The following is a 14675-nucleotide window of genomic DNA, read 5'->3' on the forward strand; positions in this document are numbered from 1 at the left end:
GTGACAAAAGTGAAACTCCTTCTCAAAAAAAAAAAAATCAAAACAGCTTTTTTTTTTTTTTTTTTTTTTTTTTTTTTTTTGAGACGGAGTCTTGCTCCTTCGCCTGGCTGGAGTGCAGTGGCGTGATCTCAGCTCACTGCAACCTCTGCCTCCCGGGTTCAAGCAATTCTCCTGCCTCAGCCTCCTGAGTAGCTGGGACTACAGGTGTCACCACACCTGGCTACTTTTTGTATTTTTAGCAGAGATGGGGTTTCACCATGTTGGCCAGGATGGTCTCGATCTCTTGACCTCGTGATCCTCCCCCCTCAGCCTCCCAAAGTGCTGGGATTACAGGTGTGAGCCACCATGCCAGGCCAAGACTGCTACTTTCTATCAACTCTTTATCATAATTTATTTAATGAAAAAGAGCCAAATGACTACAGAAATGTGATAATCCTAATATTTCTACAAAGATATTGGCAGAGGTTGAAGGGCTCTAAAAGACAGAAAATGAAGAGATGCTAGGGTATTTCCCCCCTCTGATTACAATTATAGTACATTAATGTAGGGCAAGTTTAGAACAACAAGCCTTATTACTGCTGGTACTCTCTCAATATTGATTAGTTATTTCATCCTAAATTTCCTTTTCAAAAATATCATAATCTACCTCATATCTACAAAAGAGCTAACAGACATATCTGGAAGCTAAAGTGATCTATGAACAGTTAAGTATAGTGATTTTTAACAGTTTAAAAAATGAGCAAATACCGTAACCTGAGTATAAAATTTTGTATAAAACATAATTGGAGTTAAAATTTAACCATTTATATACTTAAATGGATGCAATTTATTATATGTAAGTTATATCTCATTGAAGTTAATTAAAAATACTTTGAATGTTAAAAATAAAATCAGAAAAGAGTCAGAACTAGTATTAAAGAGACCAATGATAAAAATCATGACTTTAGAATCAAGACAGGTTTGTGTGTTTTGGCTCTGCCACTTACTATATGTGGCCTTAAACAAATTACTTAACTTCTCTAACTCTTAGTTTTTGAGGGTAACAACAGTAATAGCAATAGAAATAATAGTAGCTAATTATTTACTAAGCACTTATTTTATGCAAGACACTATGCTAAAGTGCTTTACCTGAATTATTTCATTTAATCCTCTCAACATTTTATGGAATATGCTATTATCACTCATACTCTTTCGTAGATAAATATAAACCAAAGCGCATGGAAGTTAAATAAAATAAGGTCATAAAGCCAGTACACAGAAGAGTAAGGATTAGAATTCAGGTGGTCTGATTTCAGAAGCATGGCTATATACTACCTTCCAAGGTGCTATGAGAATTAAATGATATATACATAAAGCGCTTGTAACAGTATCTGACATATACATGCTCAAATAAATGTTACTATGTTATTTTAATTACTATCACACAAATTATCCCATCCCTCTTAAATACAGCAATGTTTCCAATTTAGCACTTGCATGGCCTGTTTTGAATAATTTAATCAAGCAACTTTTTTAAACTAGATATTTACAAGAGACTTATATTTGTCAAGAAATTTCATTTGTCTCCTAGTCAAAACTCTTAATAACCAAATTTAACACATCTAATTTACAGCTTATTTTATAAATTTGTTGTGACAAGATCTTCCATTAATTTTACCATTACAAGGAAAATCTACATTCAATATACAATAAACACCATTTAATATAAAATAAACACCAACTTATTTATATTCTTCTAAGAATATTATCTATATATTTCTCTAATGATTTCAGTGATGTTAGCTTACCCATCTGGTAAATCATTATCAAATAAACGACTGCAGTCCACAACTTGTCCTCCTGTGCCTATTCGGTCTCTGGACTGAAGACTTACTATTAAATGACAGAAATATTACTGAGATTCATACAACTAGAAAGAACTATTATAATCAAAAATTTCTATCTTTAGAAGACATCTGGCTTAGCTTATTTTAATACTTTAGAATGAATTCTTTGGTTTCTACTAAAATTTATAATTTCTTTTCCCATAGATTTTTCCCTTTAGGAGTAATATTAGAATTCTAAGGTTTTCTACACTTTAACATGTTCATGGAAGAAGCCTAATTCCTTTTTCACCATAGTAACGGTGCATAGCAGAGTCACTGCTGTACTTAAGAAGAGGCGTAACATATTAAGGGTATATTCATGTACAAATGAGTTTGAAAAGTCCACATTAATTTGACTTTAATACTTGATCATCTGACCATCTAAAAAATACACTGGGCTGGGCACAGTGGCTTACACCTATAATCCCAGCACTTTGCAGGTGGATCATGAGGTCAGGAGATCGAGACCAACCTGGCAAACATGGTGAAACCCCGTTTCTACTAAAATACAAAAAATTAGCCAGGTGAGGAACTATGGGTATGGTGTGCACACCTATAGTCCCAGCTGCTGGGGAGGCTGAGGCAGGGGAATCACGAACCTGGGAGGCAGAGGTTGCAGTGAGCCATGATTGCACCACTGCACTCCAGTCTGGTGACAGAGTGAGACTCCGTTTCAAAAAAAAAAAAAAAAAAAATACACTGTATTCTAGCAAGAGGGCCATCCTGGTATTCCAGCAAGAGAGCAATCCTTGGATTCCATGAGTTTGAACAGGACACCATTATCCAGTGTAGTATAAAACCATCACAAAAAACAAAGAAGCAAGAGCTGTGAATTCTAGAGCAGGCTCTAGTAACCAGTTTAGCACTGTAACCTAGAACAAAACACTTAATATACTTAAGGTTTAGATAATCCCCATCTGAATAATGAAAAAGTTAGGTTAAATAATATCCCTGAAGTCCTTCTGTGCTACTCCAGTACTGTTTAATTCTAATTCTGGTAACTCTCCCAAAAGACAGAAGGCAGTACGGTCAAACTTGACTATAATCCAACTTTTTAAATAATCAGTGAGCACAACAAGTATTACATCTAAAGACTCTTCATTCAAAGAAGGGTCTCAAAATTCTGAAATCTTCCAGCTCTGTGAACATTTTGAAAGATCAGTGCAACACAGAGCTCCTTGATATTAAGTCCCATTTAGAGGACAGAACACTATGAACACCTACTTGGCAAATGTAAACAAAACATTATATGAAAACTGTACTAGACAACTATATCAATCAGTTTTTAAATAGATAAAATAAGTGAAATGCTTACCAAAATACAATCACAGTAGAAACAATGTATTTTCTCATTAGCGTTGTTTAGAATAATAGTAAGATTTAAAGCTAAAGAGTTTCATGGGCTTCAACTTACATCTCCAGAATGCTATGTTAATAGCACAGCTATTAACTGGTTAAATGAATTACATACCCACCATGGACTATCATACAACATTAAAAATGCTACAGATTTTGCAAGCCTTAATGCAAAGTAGGAAAAAAAAAAAACAAGTAACAATGCTATAGAAATGTGTTTATGGTCCCAAAAAAAAAAAAAAAAAAAAAAAAAAGATGTTTATAATAAATTTAAACCGGTTTTAAAAAATTCAGTATTATCTCATAAAAAAAAAACATAAAAAAGGTATACATTCAAGTGACAACAATAATGATTCATTAGACTTTCCATGCTCAAACAGTCCTCCCACCTCAGCCTCCCAATGTAGCTGGGGCATAACAGTTTTAAACAAGGAAAAAAGTTTGCACTCCTTGAATCAATTATCTAAATTTGGGAGATTCTTTCTAAAAAAAAATAAAGCAAAGTGTACAAAAATGCTTGCAAGTTTCAATGTTATAATAGCAAAAAAATAAATTTTAATTAAGTTGTGATATATCTATATATTTCATCCTTTAAAAATCATTAATTACAAAGATTATAAATACTAGAAATGATTACCATTAAGTGAAAAGCAAAGTAAAAATTTAATGTTCACTGGAATTAAAGACATAAATATATACACTTTATATACATATTTATGTATATAAAAATACTAGAGGGGAATACAGTTGTTTTTTTTTTGAGATGGAGTCTCACTCTGTTGCCCAGGCTGGAGTGCAGTGGTGAGATCTTGGCTCACGCCACCATGCCCAGCTAATTTTTGTATTTTTTTTAGTAGAGATGGGGTTTCACCATGCTGGCCAGGCTGATTTCAAACTCCTGACCTTATGATGCGCCCACCTTGGCCTCCCAAAGTGCTGGGATTACAGGCATGAGCCACCGTGCCCGACCCGGGGATACAATTTTTAAAGTTAGTCTTCTAGTGCCCTTTTCTCCATTTTCCAAAAAGTATATATACCTACTTACAATTATTTGTTAGAGGGCTTATTGTGAAAGAACTGGAACTCATTCTGTTTTTGAATGACAGAACTAAAGAATCATAATGTCTGAGTCCAGCCTGCCTCTCTCTTTACTAATGGTCCTATTATGAACACCAGATTCACACAAGAGCTTTAAATAAATACATATATACACGCATACACGTATTTAAGAGTAAAACATTTGTTTTTTATGTGGTGTACTCCAGTAGGTATATTTCTAATGTCTAACAAAATCTGCTATTTATATAAACGGAAATTCACACCTAGTAAAACTGTTTTGTTACTACTAGACAGTAGTTGACGAGCATTATGTAACATAAGAAATCAAATACAGAAGAAACACTTTTATGTGAAAGTACTGTATGACTGAATTTATTTTTGAGATTTTTGTTTTTGCTCCCTTCTCAATCTAAGAATGACAGGAATTATCAATAATGCTGTAGTGCAGATCAGGAATCCCCAACACCCAAGCCATGGATGGGTGGGGTATTGGTCCAGGGTCTGTTAGGAACCAGGCTGCACAGCAGGAGTGAGTAGCGCATGAGTGAGCATTACCCCTGAGCTCTGCCTCCTGTCAGATCAGTGGCGACATCAGATTCTCATAGGAGCACAAACCCTATTGTGAACCACATACATAAGGCCCACTCCTTATGACACTCTAATGCCTGATGATCTGTCACTATCTCCCATCACCCACAGATGGAACCACCTAGTTGCAGGAAAACAAGCTCAGGGCTTCCACTGATTCTACATGATGGTGAGTTGTAGAATTAGTTCATTATATATTACAACGTAATAATAATAAAGTGCACAATAAATGTAATGCACTTGAATCATCCTGAAATCACCCCCACCCCCAGCCTGGTCTATGAAAAAACTGTATTCCATGAAACCAGTTCCTGGTGCCAAAAATGGTGGGGTGCACTGGTGTAGATACTTCCCTGAGATAACCACAACAGGGCTTTGCTATGTGGCTACTCTGGTGGTTCTCTAACTATGAACCCAATTCACTGCCTTGTAAAATGAAGTACCTTCAAGTACCTTCAGTAACTAAAACCTCTCTGATGGGTTCATAACAAAATAATCTTATTCTAAGTTCTGCTCTATCATGAAGTGTGACATTCCTATTGGATTTTTCTTTTCTTTTTTTTTTTTGAGACAGAGTCTCGCTCTGTCGCCCCGGCTGGAGTGCAGTGGCCGGATCTCAGCTCACTGCAAGCTCCGCCTCCCGGGTTCACGCCATTCTCCTGCCTCAGCCTCCCGAGTAGCTGGGACTACAGGCGCCCGCCACCTCGCCCGGCTAGTTTTTTGTATTTTTTAGTAGAGACGGAGTTTCACCATGTTAGCCAGGATAGTCTCGATCTCCTGACCTCGTGATCCGCCCGTCTCGGCCTCCCAAAGTGCTGGGATTACAGGCTTGAGCCACCGCGCCCGGCCTTCTTTTCTTTTTTTTAAGACAGGGTCTTGCTCTCGTCACCCAGCTGGAGTGCAATGGTGTGATCTTGGCTCATTGAAACCTCCGCCTCCCGGGTTCAAGCGATTCCTCTGCCTCAGTCTCCCGAGTAGCTGGGATTACAGGCACCGGCCACCATGCCTGGCTAATTTTTTGTATTTTTAGTACAGATAGGGCTTCACCATGTTTGCCAGGCTGGTCTTGAATTCCTGACCTCAGGTGATCCACCTGCCTCAGCCTCCTAAAGTGCTGGGATTACAGGTGTGAGCCACTGCGCCTGGCCACATTTTTCTTCTTTAAGAAGCCTCTAAGATGAACAGTGTCCTTCCATACTATGCATCTTGAGCAAATATCAATTCTGAAGAAAGGTCTCAGCAAATTTTGTATCAAGCCCTTCCCTCCAGGTCAATTCAAGACACCCTAAATACCATGTAAGACTACTAAGTACCTCGTGAGTAAGGTAACAATTTCTCCCTTTTTCCAGTGCTATACTACCATCACTCATTGTTTTTTTTCAATTAGCATAGATTTTAAAGCTGTAAAGCATTAAACATTAAAACAAGTTCAATAGAATGTTCTCCTCTTACTAAAAAAACTAGTTTGAGAATTATTTTCAGTAAACTTTAATAATATCTATAAAGTCTGAACTTAGTGGTCTACTATATTAGGATACTTTGAAAGAATTATTTCCTAAAGGATCAACGGTTCTTCACAAAACTTTTTTTTTACAATAAGTTTTTAAAATTAAGTTAACCTGGATCCTAGATCCAGGTAACATTTTACCTGGCTCATTTAATTCAGGCCAACACAATGAAGATACAGTTATTATGCTTTGATTTAAAAGGTATTTTACATTTTAAGGTCAGTTTGAATGAAACCAAAATTCATGTAACTTTAAATTCCACACTTACCTACTATCTGTCCTCTAACTGTATCATTGTCATTTGGCCCAAGTTTGCATAAATCCAACCTCTGATCTATTTGAAGTCAACAAAGAAAGCAATGAAAAAATTAGTTGATATCAGAGATTCTAACATCTATAGAGTGACAATAAATTTCCACAATCCATTAGAAATCAAACCTATCATTTAAAGAGTTCAGATTTCAAAAACCATGAAACACTGGTGTATTACATTGTCAACATGCAGTCGCTTTCTCTCCAAAACTTTTAGACCACTTTAGTCTGAGTCTTAATAGTTGTTGGTCTTAAGGAATTTATCCCTGAGCCTTGGTTTTCTCAAATATGACAATATGTGAATCTTCATATTTTTTGAGGATTAAATCAGATAATTACGCAAAACTCTCAGCATAGTGCCTGGAACATAATAAGTGGCCAACAAATGTTAATTGTCATTATCATTTTTTAACTAACCATTTCAAATGACATGGACACAAAAAAGTATTAAGAAGAAGCCAAGAATAAACTGTAAAATCTGGGTTTGCATCAGTTCTGTCATTCATTTAGGAGTAACTCATTTATTCTCTCAGATGCCTCATCTGTAAACGAGATATAACACTGGCCTGACCCTGAAAGTTACAGTAAGGAACAAGGTCACTTAAAGGATGCTGGTTTTACTTTGATTACTGCACTTACAGCTGAATGCTTTTACAACTGTGTGCCACTGTCTACTTATCTGTGAATTGATTAAAGGAGACCATATCTTAGTCTTTGCATTTTCCACTCCAATCTGGCAGAATATTGCATCAGGTAGGTGCTCAATAAATATTTGATAAATTCAATATTACTGCACATCAAAAAGGTCAAATTAATACAAGGAAACAGTCACAAGAAACACAAAGAAAAATCCATGCCCCTAAACTACAGTCCCTAGTTATCCAACCAAATATACAGACACTTTTCTCTTTGCAAAATAAATGGGTGCTACTAAGTTGGCTATATAGTGGATTCTGCAGAGCAACTCCTCCTCTCCTATTCAGTCCTTCCAATGCAGCATGCTCCCTTTGCCAGGAGGCCTTTGTCCTTGCTTCTCAGAGGACAGGATTCATGCCTTTTTCTCCTTTATACAGCCAGGGTTTAGAAGAGTAGCACATTAGGTGTTCAATAAAAGTTGGGTAAATTGAACATGGGATAATGTCAGACATTTGATCTATAACTTTTCAGTTTGCTGAGTAAAAAAACAGTTCATTTTTATATGCAATTCATTTTTTCCAATCCCAATGTCTTTTCCCCACTGTTGTTACTCTGTCAGCCCAGAAATATAAGAATTTCTTAGATGCCTTTAAATACCTTGGACTAAGAATTTCTAGCTCAATTTTCTGCCTTTCTCTTTTTCACAAGGTCAATAGATAACTATGCTGTGGTATCATACTACATTAAAAGAGACAATCTCTTAATATATTTAACACTCAATGCTAAATTTACTCTGTTTTTTATTAGTTTCCTTAGATCTTATGTGAGTTTGTTTAGCACATGCATCTGGGCTAAAATCCCATGACAATGACTAACAGTATTTTTTTACATTATATAAAAAAGAATTCTATAGAAACAAACACACACAAAAAAGCTGTTGAAAAAGGAATTCTCATTTATGTTCCAAAGGAAAGATCCATCCAAAAGATTCACCTGGTTATGCTAAGTCAACTTATAAATCCATTATGAAAACCACTTCTAATGTCTTGATCTTGGTCTAATCTTCTAAATCCCCAGGCTGGTGATAAACTGAGCTACAGTTAAGTCATTAATACAGCTGTCGTACACTCAAAATAATGTTTAATCTTTAACTTTTAATTTTGTCACAGCAGTTCTTACCCTTTTGTAATTGCCCTTTAACTGCCAGCTTAAACACTCCAATCACCTCAATAAAAACATTTCATCCACAAATCCACCAAAACCAGAAAAGGGTACTAGAAATTTTAAAAGGCATATACATCCTGACATCTTTCTTTCTGCCATTCTGGATATCAATCATTTCTTAATAAATTAGCTGGAAATGAAGCATCAGCTCTGATTTGGGTGTAAGTTTCACATATTTAAAACATTTTTTTTTTTTTTTGAGACAGAGTCTTGCTCTGTCACCCAGGCTGGAGTGCAGTGGTGCGATCTCGGCTCACTGCAAGCTCCACCTCCTGGATTCACGCCATCCTCCTGCCTCAGCCTCCCAAGTAGCTGGGACTACAGGCGCACACCACCATGCCCGGCTAATTTTTTGTATTTTTAGTAGAGACGGGGTTTCACTGTATTCGCCAGAATGGCCCCGATCTCCTGACCTTGTGATCTGCCCGCCTCGGCCTCCCAAAGTGCTGGGATTACAGGTGTGAGCCACTGCGTGCCCAGCCTCATTTTTTTTTTTTTTAAGTCTACAAAATAAATTTAGATCAGGAATTTTTTTATTTTTTATTTATTTTTTTTGAGATGGAGTCTTGCTCTGTCGCCCAGGCTGGGGTGCAGTGGCCGGATCTCAGCTCACTGCAAGCTCCGCCTCCCGGGTTTACGCCATTCTCCTGCCTCAGCCTCCCGAGCAGCTGGGACTACAGGCGCCCGCCACCTTGCCTGGCTAGTTTTTTGTATTTTTTAGTAGAGACGGGGTTTCACTGTGTTAGCCAGGATGGTCTCAATCTCCTGACCTCCTGATCCACCCGTCTTGGCCTCCCAAAGTGCTGGGATTACAGGCTTGAGCCACCGCGCCCGGCCTAGATCAGGAATTTTTACCAATGTTTCAGACGTACACAAGAAGTTGTGTTTGAAGCCCTACCAACATACTCAAATATATATATTTTTAAATATATATTTGAGAATATACAGTGCATGTATATACGTATATGCACACATACATATGCACATACACACATATCTATTTTTTAATTTGAAAAGCACTTGTATCTACTCACAACCAGTGTCTTTGAGGCGGTTGATGGCATTGGAAAGAAGACGAACACAACCGAGAAATCCAGCACCTTGTTTCTTATGGATCTTCTTGTGATTCCATACACTGATCGTAACTGAATCAGACTTTCCAATATACCTAAAAAACAAAACAACTGCATGAGTAACTTGGTAGTTACAGGCAGTTGGCGTAAAATTTTTCTTTTGTTCTTTTTATACTCTAAAGTTACATACACACTTCAGAGTCTGGCTGGATTATGCAAAATACATCTTGAGTTAATCCACAGGATTGAATTTAAATTTCTAATAGTCTTGAAAGTAAAATCTAAAAAAAAATTTTAGTATATTTTTATCACATCTGCAACTCTCAAGCTGGGCTATAATTCTAGTCAGTAAGAAGGCTATTTTAGTAGCTAATGTCTAATAACACTAAGGCAGTTTATTAAATAACTTCTTTCCAAGAAAAAGAATATTAAAAACTTTTATCACAGTCACATTTTAAATACATTTCAATGACATGACCTACTTTTCAAGCGATAGTGTCAAGGCTGACAGACCAAAAATCTGACCTACCTGTTATATTTTAAAATGCTGTAGAACAAAAGCTGTTTGTAACGCTTTTCCCCTGCTTCTTTCCTGTATGCAGGCCTTGAGCGAGCAGGACTCTTGCAGATTTCACTTCACTGCCTGCAGACAAGCAGAGCAGGGAAAAGCGTTACTGTACTTTCCTGTGCATACACCTGCAAGTATGTAAAAGCTCTGACACAGCCAATTGTTAACATGGCATCAACCCATGCAAAAAGATAATAACATGTCAGTAGAATCCTAGCTCTATTTCAATGACAATAAGAGGTCAAATTTTTGGTCCAGCAACCTTGATCTTAAAGTATTATTCAATAAATTAGCAATATCAGAAAAATTCACCTAGTATAGAGAAAAGCCTAAACCATTTAAATAAGGACTAAAGTTTTTAAATAAGTGACATGGAAGGTACACTTGAGCCCTGGGATCCAGCTGTGCCTAAAAAAATGCCCACCCCTGGGCTTTTAATTACGCAAATCAGTACATTCCCTTTTAAAAAAATTAAGCCAATTTGAATTTGGTCTCTGTTACTTGCAAATGAAAAAATTTGAACTAAAATATTGTTCAGTATGCATGTACCAATTTTCAAATACACCTACCAGATCTGTCTTGGCATGTATCTACTGGCATGTAATTCCAGAGCCAGAATCAAGTACTAAGTAGCTGAATTACCCAAACTAAACATTTTTTTAAAAAGTTACATTAGGCTGGGCGCGGTGGCTCACGCCTGTAATTCCAGCACTTTGGGAGGCTGGGGCAGGCAGATCACCTGAGGCTGGGAGTTCGAGACCAGCCTGACCAACATGGAGAAACCTTGTCTCTACTAAAAATACAAAAAACTTAGCCGGGCATGGTGGCATGCGCCTGTAATCCCAGCCACTCGGGAGGCTGAGGCAGGAGAGTCACTTGAACCCAGGAGGCAGAGGTTGCAGTGAGCCGAGATCGCGTCATTGCACTCCAGCCCAGGCAACAAGAGCAAAACTCCGTCTCAAAAAAAGGAAAAAAAAAAAAGGTTACATTAAACCAGTTGTCCAACTAGTAAGCCTGGTTTACAGGTATGCTGAAATACATATATTGATTACCTCAATCCTCAGGGCAACGCATCACTGGCTTAAGCAACTTCATCTGTTAGTCCAATGTGCCATATTTTTTATGTGCACCATTATTTGAAAAGGTTGGTAAATTCTACATTAAACCATAATAAGAAATTCCTAATTATAGACCTTCTGGAAGACAGCCTAACTCTGAATTACTAAAAATTACTAAATATATTGTATTACTTAAGGGTGCATGTCACATTCTGTCCAAATATTCCTGGGCCAGAAATGAATCTGAAATACTACCTTTTCTTGTACACTGAGAAGTACATGCTCTCACTTTAATGAAACCTCATATAATATAACATACATGGCAACATAAACAGTAAATCCTTTTACAATTGAAAGTTAAATAGAGGGCTCTATTAGCTTCTATTAAAATTTTGACTAACAAATACATGATTTATAAACAAGTTTCAGGATGTTTTGTTGAGAGGGGGAGAGGGACGCCTCTATAGGTGAATATAATGTTATCATACAGACCAAAATATATACTCAGGATTTTGGGCTAAAATTTAATTATTAGACTTTTGTTTGTATAGTTAGCCAATTAAAGGCAAGGGTTTTGCAAAATGACTTTAGAAACAATCATGAGAGAAGCCTCTGGTAGCCAATTAATATTAATTGTAAGATAAACCCTAATAAGCACATGAAAAGATGTTCAACATCATCAGTCATGACGGAAATGCACCTCAAAACCATGACCGAATACAACTTCATACCCACTAGGGTGGCTACAATTTTTTTTAAAGAAAATAACAAGTGACAGAGGAATAAAGAAACTTCCAGTGGAAAACAACAGTCAAGACAGATCAAAATCAGGATGCCATCAGCAATACTCTGAACCTACACTGTCCAAAATGGTACACACCAACCACACGGGACCCTTGAGTACTTCAAACGTGGCTAGTCCACACTGAGGCAAGCAGCCAAAGAAACCACTGATTTTTTTTCTTAAAATGAGAAAACTGCTGATTTTTTAAAGACATAGTAAATATGTATATATACATATATGTAAGTAGCTCAATATTTTTATACTGACATGTTGAAAGTATTTTTGATATATTGAAATAAATAAATTATTATGCTTCATTTTAAGAAACAGGGTCTCGTTATGTTGTAGCTGGATTATAGGTGCAAGCCACCACGCCCAGTTTATCGGCTTAATGACATCGGTTTCTTTTTACTTATCTTAATGTGGATGCTAGGAAATTTGAAATTATAGATGAGCTCCCATTTGTGCCTTACATTATATTTCTACTCAACAGTACAGATCTAAACCTAGAAGATAATGGAGCAATGTATTCAACATTTGGAGGTAAAGTGATATTTCACCTAGAAGCCTATACTCAAACCATATCAAAAGATAAGAAGTCAAAATATATCTTCTGCTAAGATCTCAACTTTCTTCCCATCTTTGTATTATTTCTCAAAATGACAATGGAAGATAAAGTTCACCACAACAGGCGAGTAAACAAACAAACAAACAAAAGAAGTCACTAAACCTAGAAGAGACAAAGGAAATTGCCAGGCAAGTCCCAGGACAACTGCACAGCAGGTCTTAGAGAACCATCACACCAGACTGAAGAAAGAGAACAGAGACTCCCAGGAGAGGTATCTCCAAGAAGAAACAAAGCCAATGGAATACTGACAGAACTGAATATATGGAGAAAAGATCTTTAGTTCTGTAGGAGAGTTTGAGAATCATGACATATAATTTCACATTTCTAGCTAGGAGATAAATAGAAAACTAAACAAAAGGGGAAAGTAGCTGCTAACTTCAGAAAAAAACAAAAGCTGTCAAGAAAGAAAATATAATTCTTGTACCCATGTGACCCAACTACGGATATTTACATAATCATAATAATGTAAACATGGAACAATGGTTTAACCAAAAAGGTTCATACAATATACTGGAAGACTAAAAAAAGGAGGGGCTTGTGAGTGGCATGAGAATGGGGATGATGAATACCAGTTTTAAAAGCTGAACCACTGGGCTGGGCATCACAGCCAATGCCTGCAACACAAATACTTTGGGAGGCCAAGGAGGGAGAATCTCTTGAGTCCAGGAATTCAAGACCAGACTGGGCAATATAGCAAGACTCCATCTCTACAAAAAATTACCTAAAAAAAAAAAAAAAAATTAGCTGGGCATGGTGGCATGCACCTGCAGTTCCAGCTACTCAGGAGGGTGAGGTGGGAGGAGCAGCTGAGTCCAGGAGTTTGAGGCTGCAGTGAGCTATGATTATGCCACTGCACTCTGGCCTGAGCAACAGAGTGGGACTGTCTCTAATTTTAAAAGAATTTTTAATAATAAAAAATAAAGCTGAATCATCTTCTAGGTAGGAAATTCAAAAATACCTAAAACTAGGCTTGGCGTGGTGGCTCATATCTGTAATCCTGGCACTTTGGGAGGCTGAGGCAGGTGTAACACTTGAGGTCAGGAGTTCGAGACCAGCCTGGCCAACATGGTGAAACTCCGTCTCTAATAAAAATACAAAATTTAGCTGGGTGTGGTGGCGAGCACCTGTAGTCCCAGCTACTCGGGAGGCTGAGACAGGAGAAATGCTTGAACCCAGGAGGCAGAGGTTGCAGTGAGCTGAGATGGTGCCACTGCACTCTAGCCTGGGTGACAGAGCAAGACTCTGTCTCAAAAAAAAAAAAAAAAAAAAATTACCTAAAACTAAAAAAAGAAAACTGTGAGGCTATAAAATAAAAAGCATATCTAGAAACAGATGAAAATACCAGAATAAACAGCCAAAGTTATTAAAGCAGTTACCTTGAGGATGGGAATCAGGAATGAGAATGGAGCAGGGAACTTGCTGTTTTGCAGTAAAAGCTTTATAGTATCATTTGCCTTTTTAAAAAGGTGCATATGTTCCTATGGTTAAAATAAAATTTAAAAGAAAGAAACCATCCATATAAAGGCAAAGAGAATGCCTATTCACTGCAACCCAAATTCTTATTTCTGATTTTATAATTGGTCTAAAGTGGTGAATTAATACCTTTATTTAATTGAAAAAAGAGGTGGGGGACTGCTCTACTGTGAGCCAGTTTCATTTTGTTTTTCATAGAATTTAAGGGATACCTCATCTTTCAGAACCTGTCTATAAGCCGAAGCACATTCCCACTGGGCTTTTCTTTACGTCTTTTGTGAAGACCAAATTATACCACAGATGAAACTCAGATCATTTCCCATGATTCTTTTCAAAGACTATATTAAGTAACATTAATTATATGTTTCATTTCAAACTAATTGTTTAAACCTACAGGTCATAATGCTGATTCCACTTTGGATCGAGTGTATTCTTCACAGTATCTGTAGAATGGCATTGCCCAGATCCATCAACCACCACCTTAGCAAATGGATCAGGAAGTCCTGTGAAAAAAAGATTTTTTAAAATTAATAATTTGACATT

General features: G+C 36.9%; 1 protein-coding gene across 3 annotated transcripts in view; it reads right to left on the reverse strand.

Moving 5' to 3' along the window:
• Positions 1–14675, reverse strand: part of SMURF2 (SMAD specific E3 ubiquitin protein ligase 2) — a 120937-nt gene that overhangs the window by 43870 nt on the left and 62392 nt on the right. For all 3 annotated transcript variants that reach the window (XR_004055134.1, XM_030923964.1, XM_030923965.1), the window contains 4 exons: positions 14527–14635; positions 9583–9716; positions 6645–6710; positions 1788–1872 (listed from right to left, as the gene is read on the reverse strand). Coding sequence is in view for 2 of the 3 variants with exons in the window: in XM_030923964.1 (XP_030779824.1) it covers positions 1788–1872; positions 6645–6710; positions 9583–9716; positions 14527–14635 (394 nt within the window). In the remaining variant the exon portion in view is untranslated. The remainder of the gene's footprint in view (positions 1–1787; positions 1873–6644; positions 6711–9582; positions 9717–14526; positions 14636–14675) is intronic.

Source organism: Rhinopithecus roxellana, chromosome 19 (assembly GCF_007565055.1).
Source record: "Rhinopithecus roxellana isolate Shanxi Qingling chromosome 19, ASM756505v1, whole genome shotgun sequence".
Lineage (NCBI taxonomy): Eukaryota > Metazoa > Chordata > Mammalia > Primates > Cercopithecidae > Rhinopithecus > Rhinopithecus roxellana.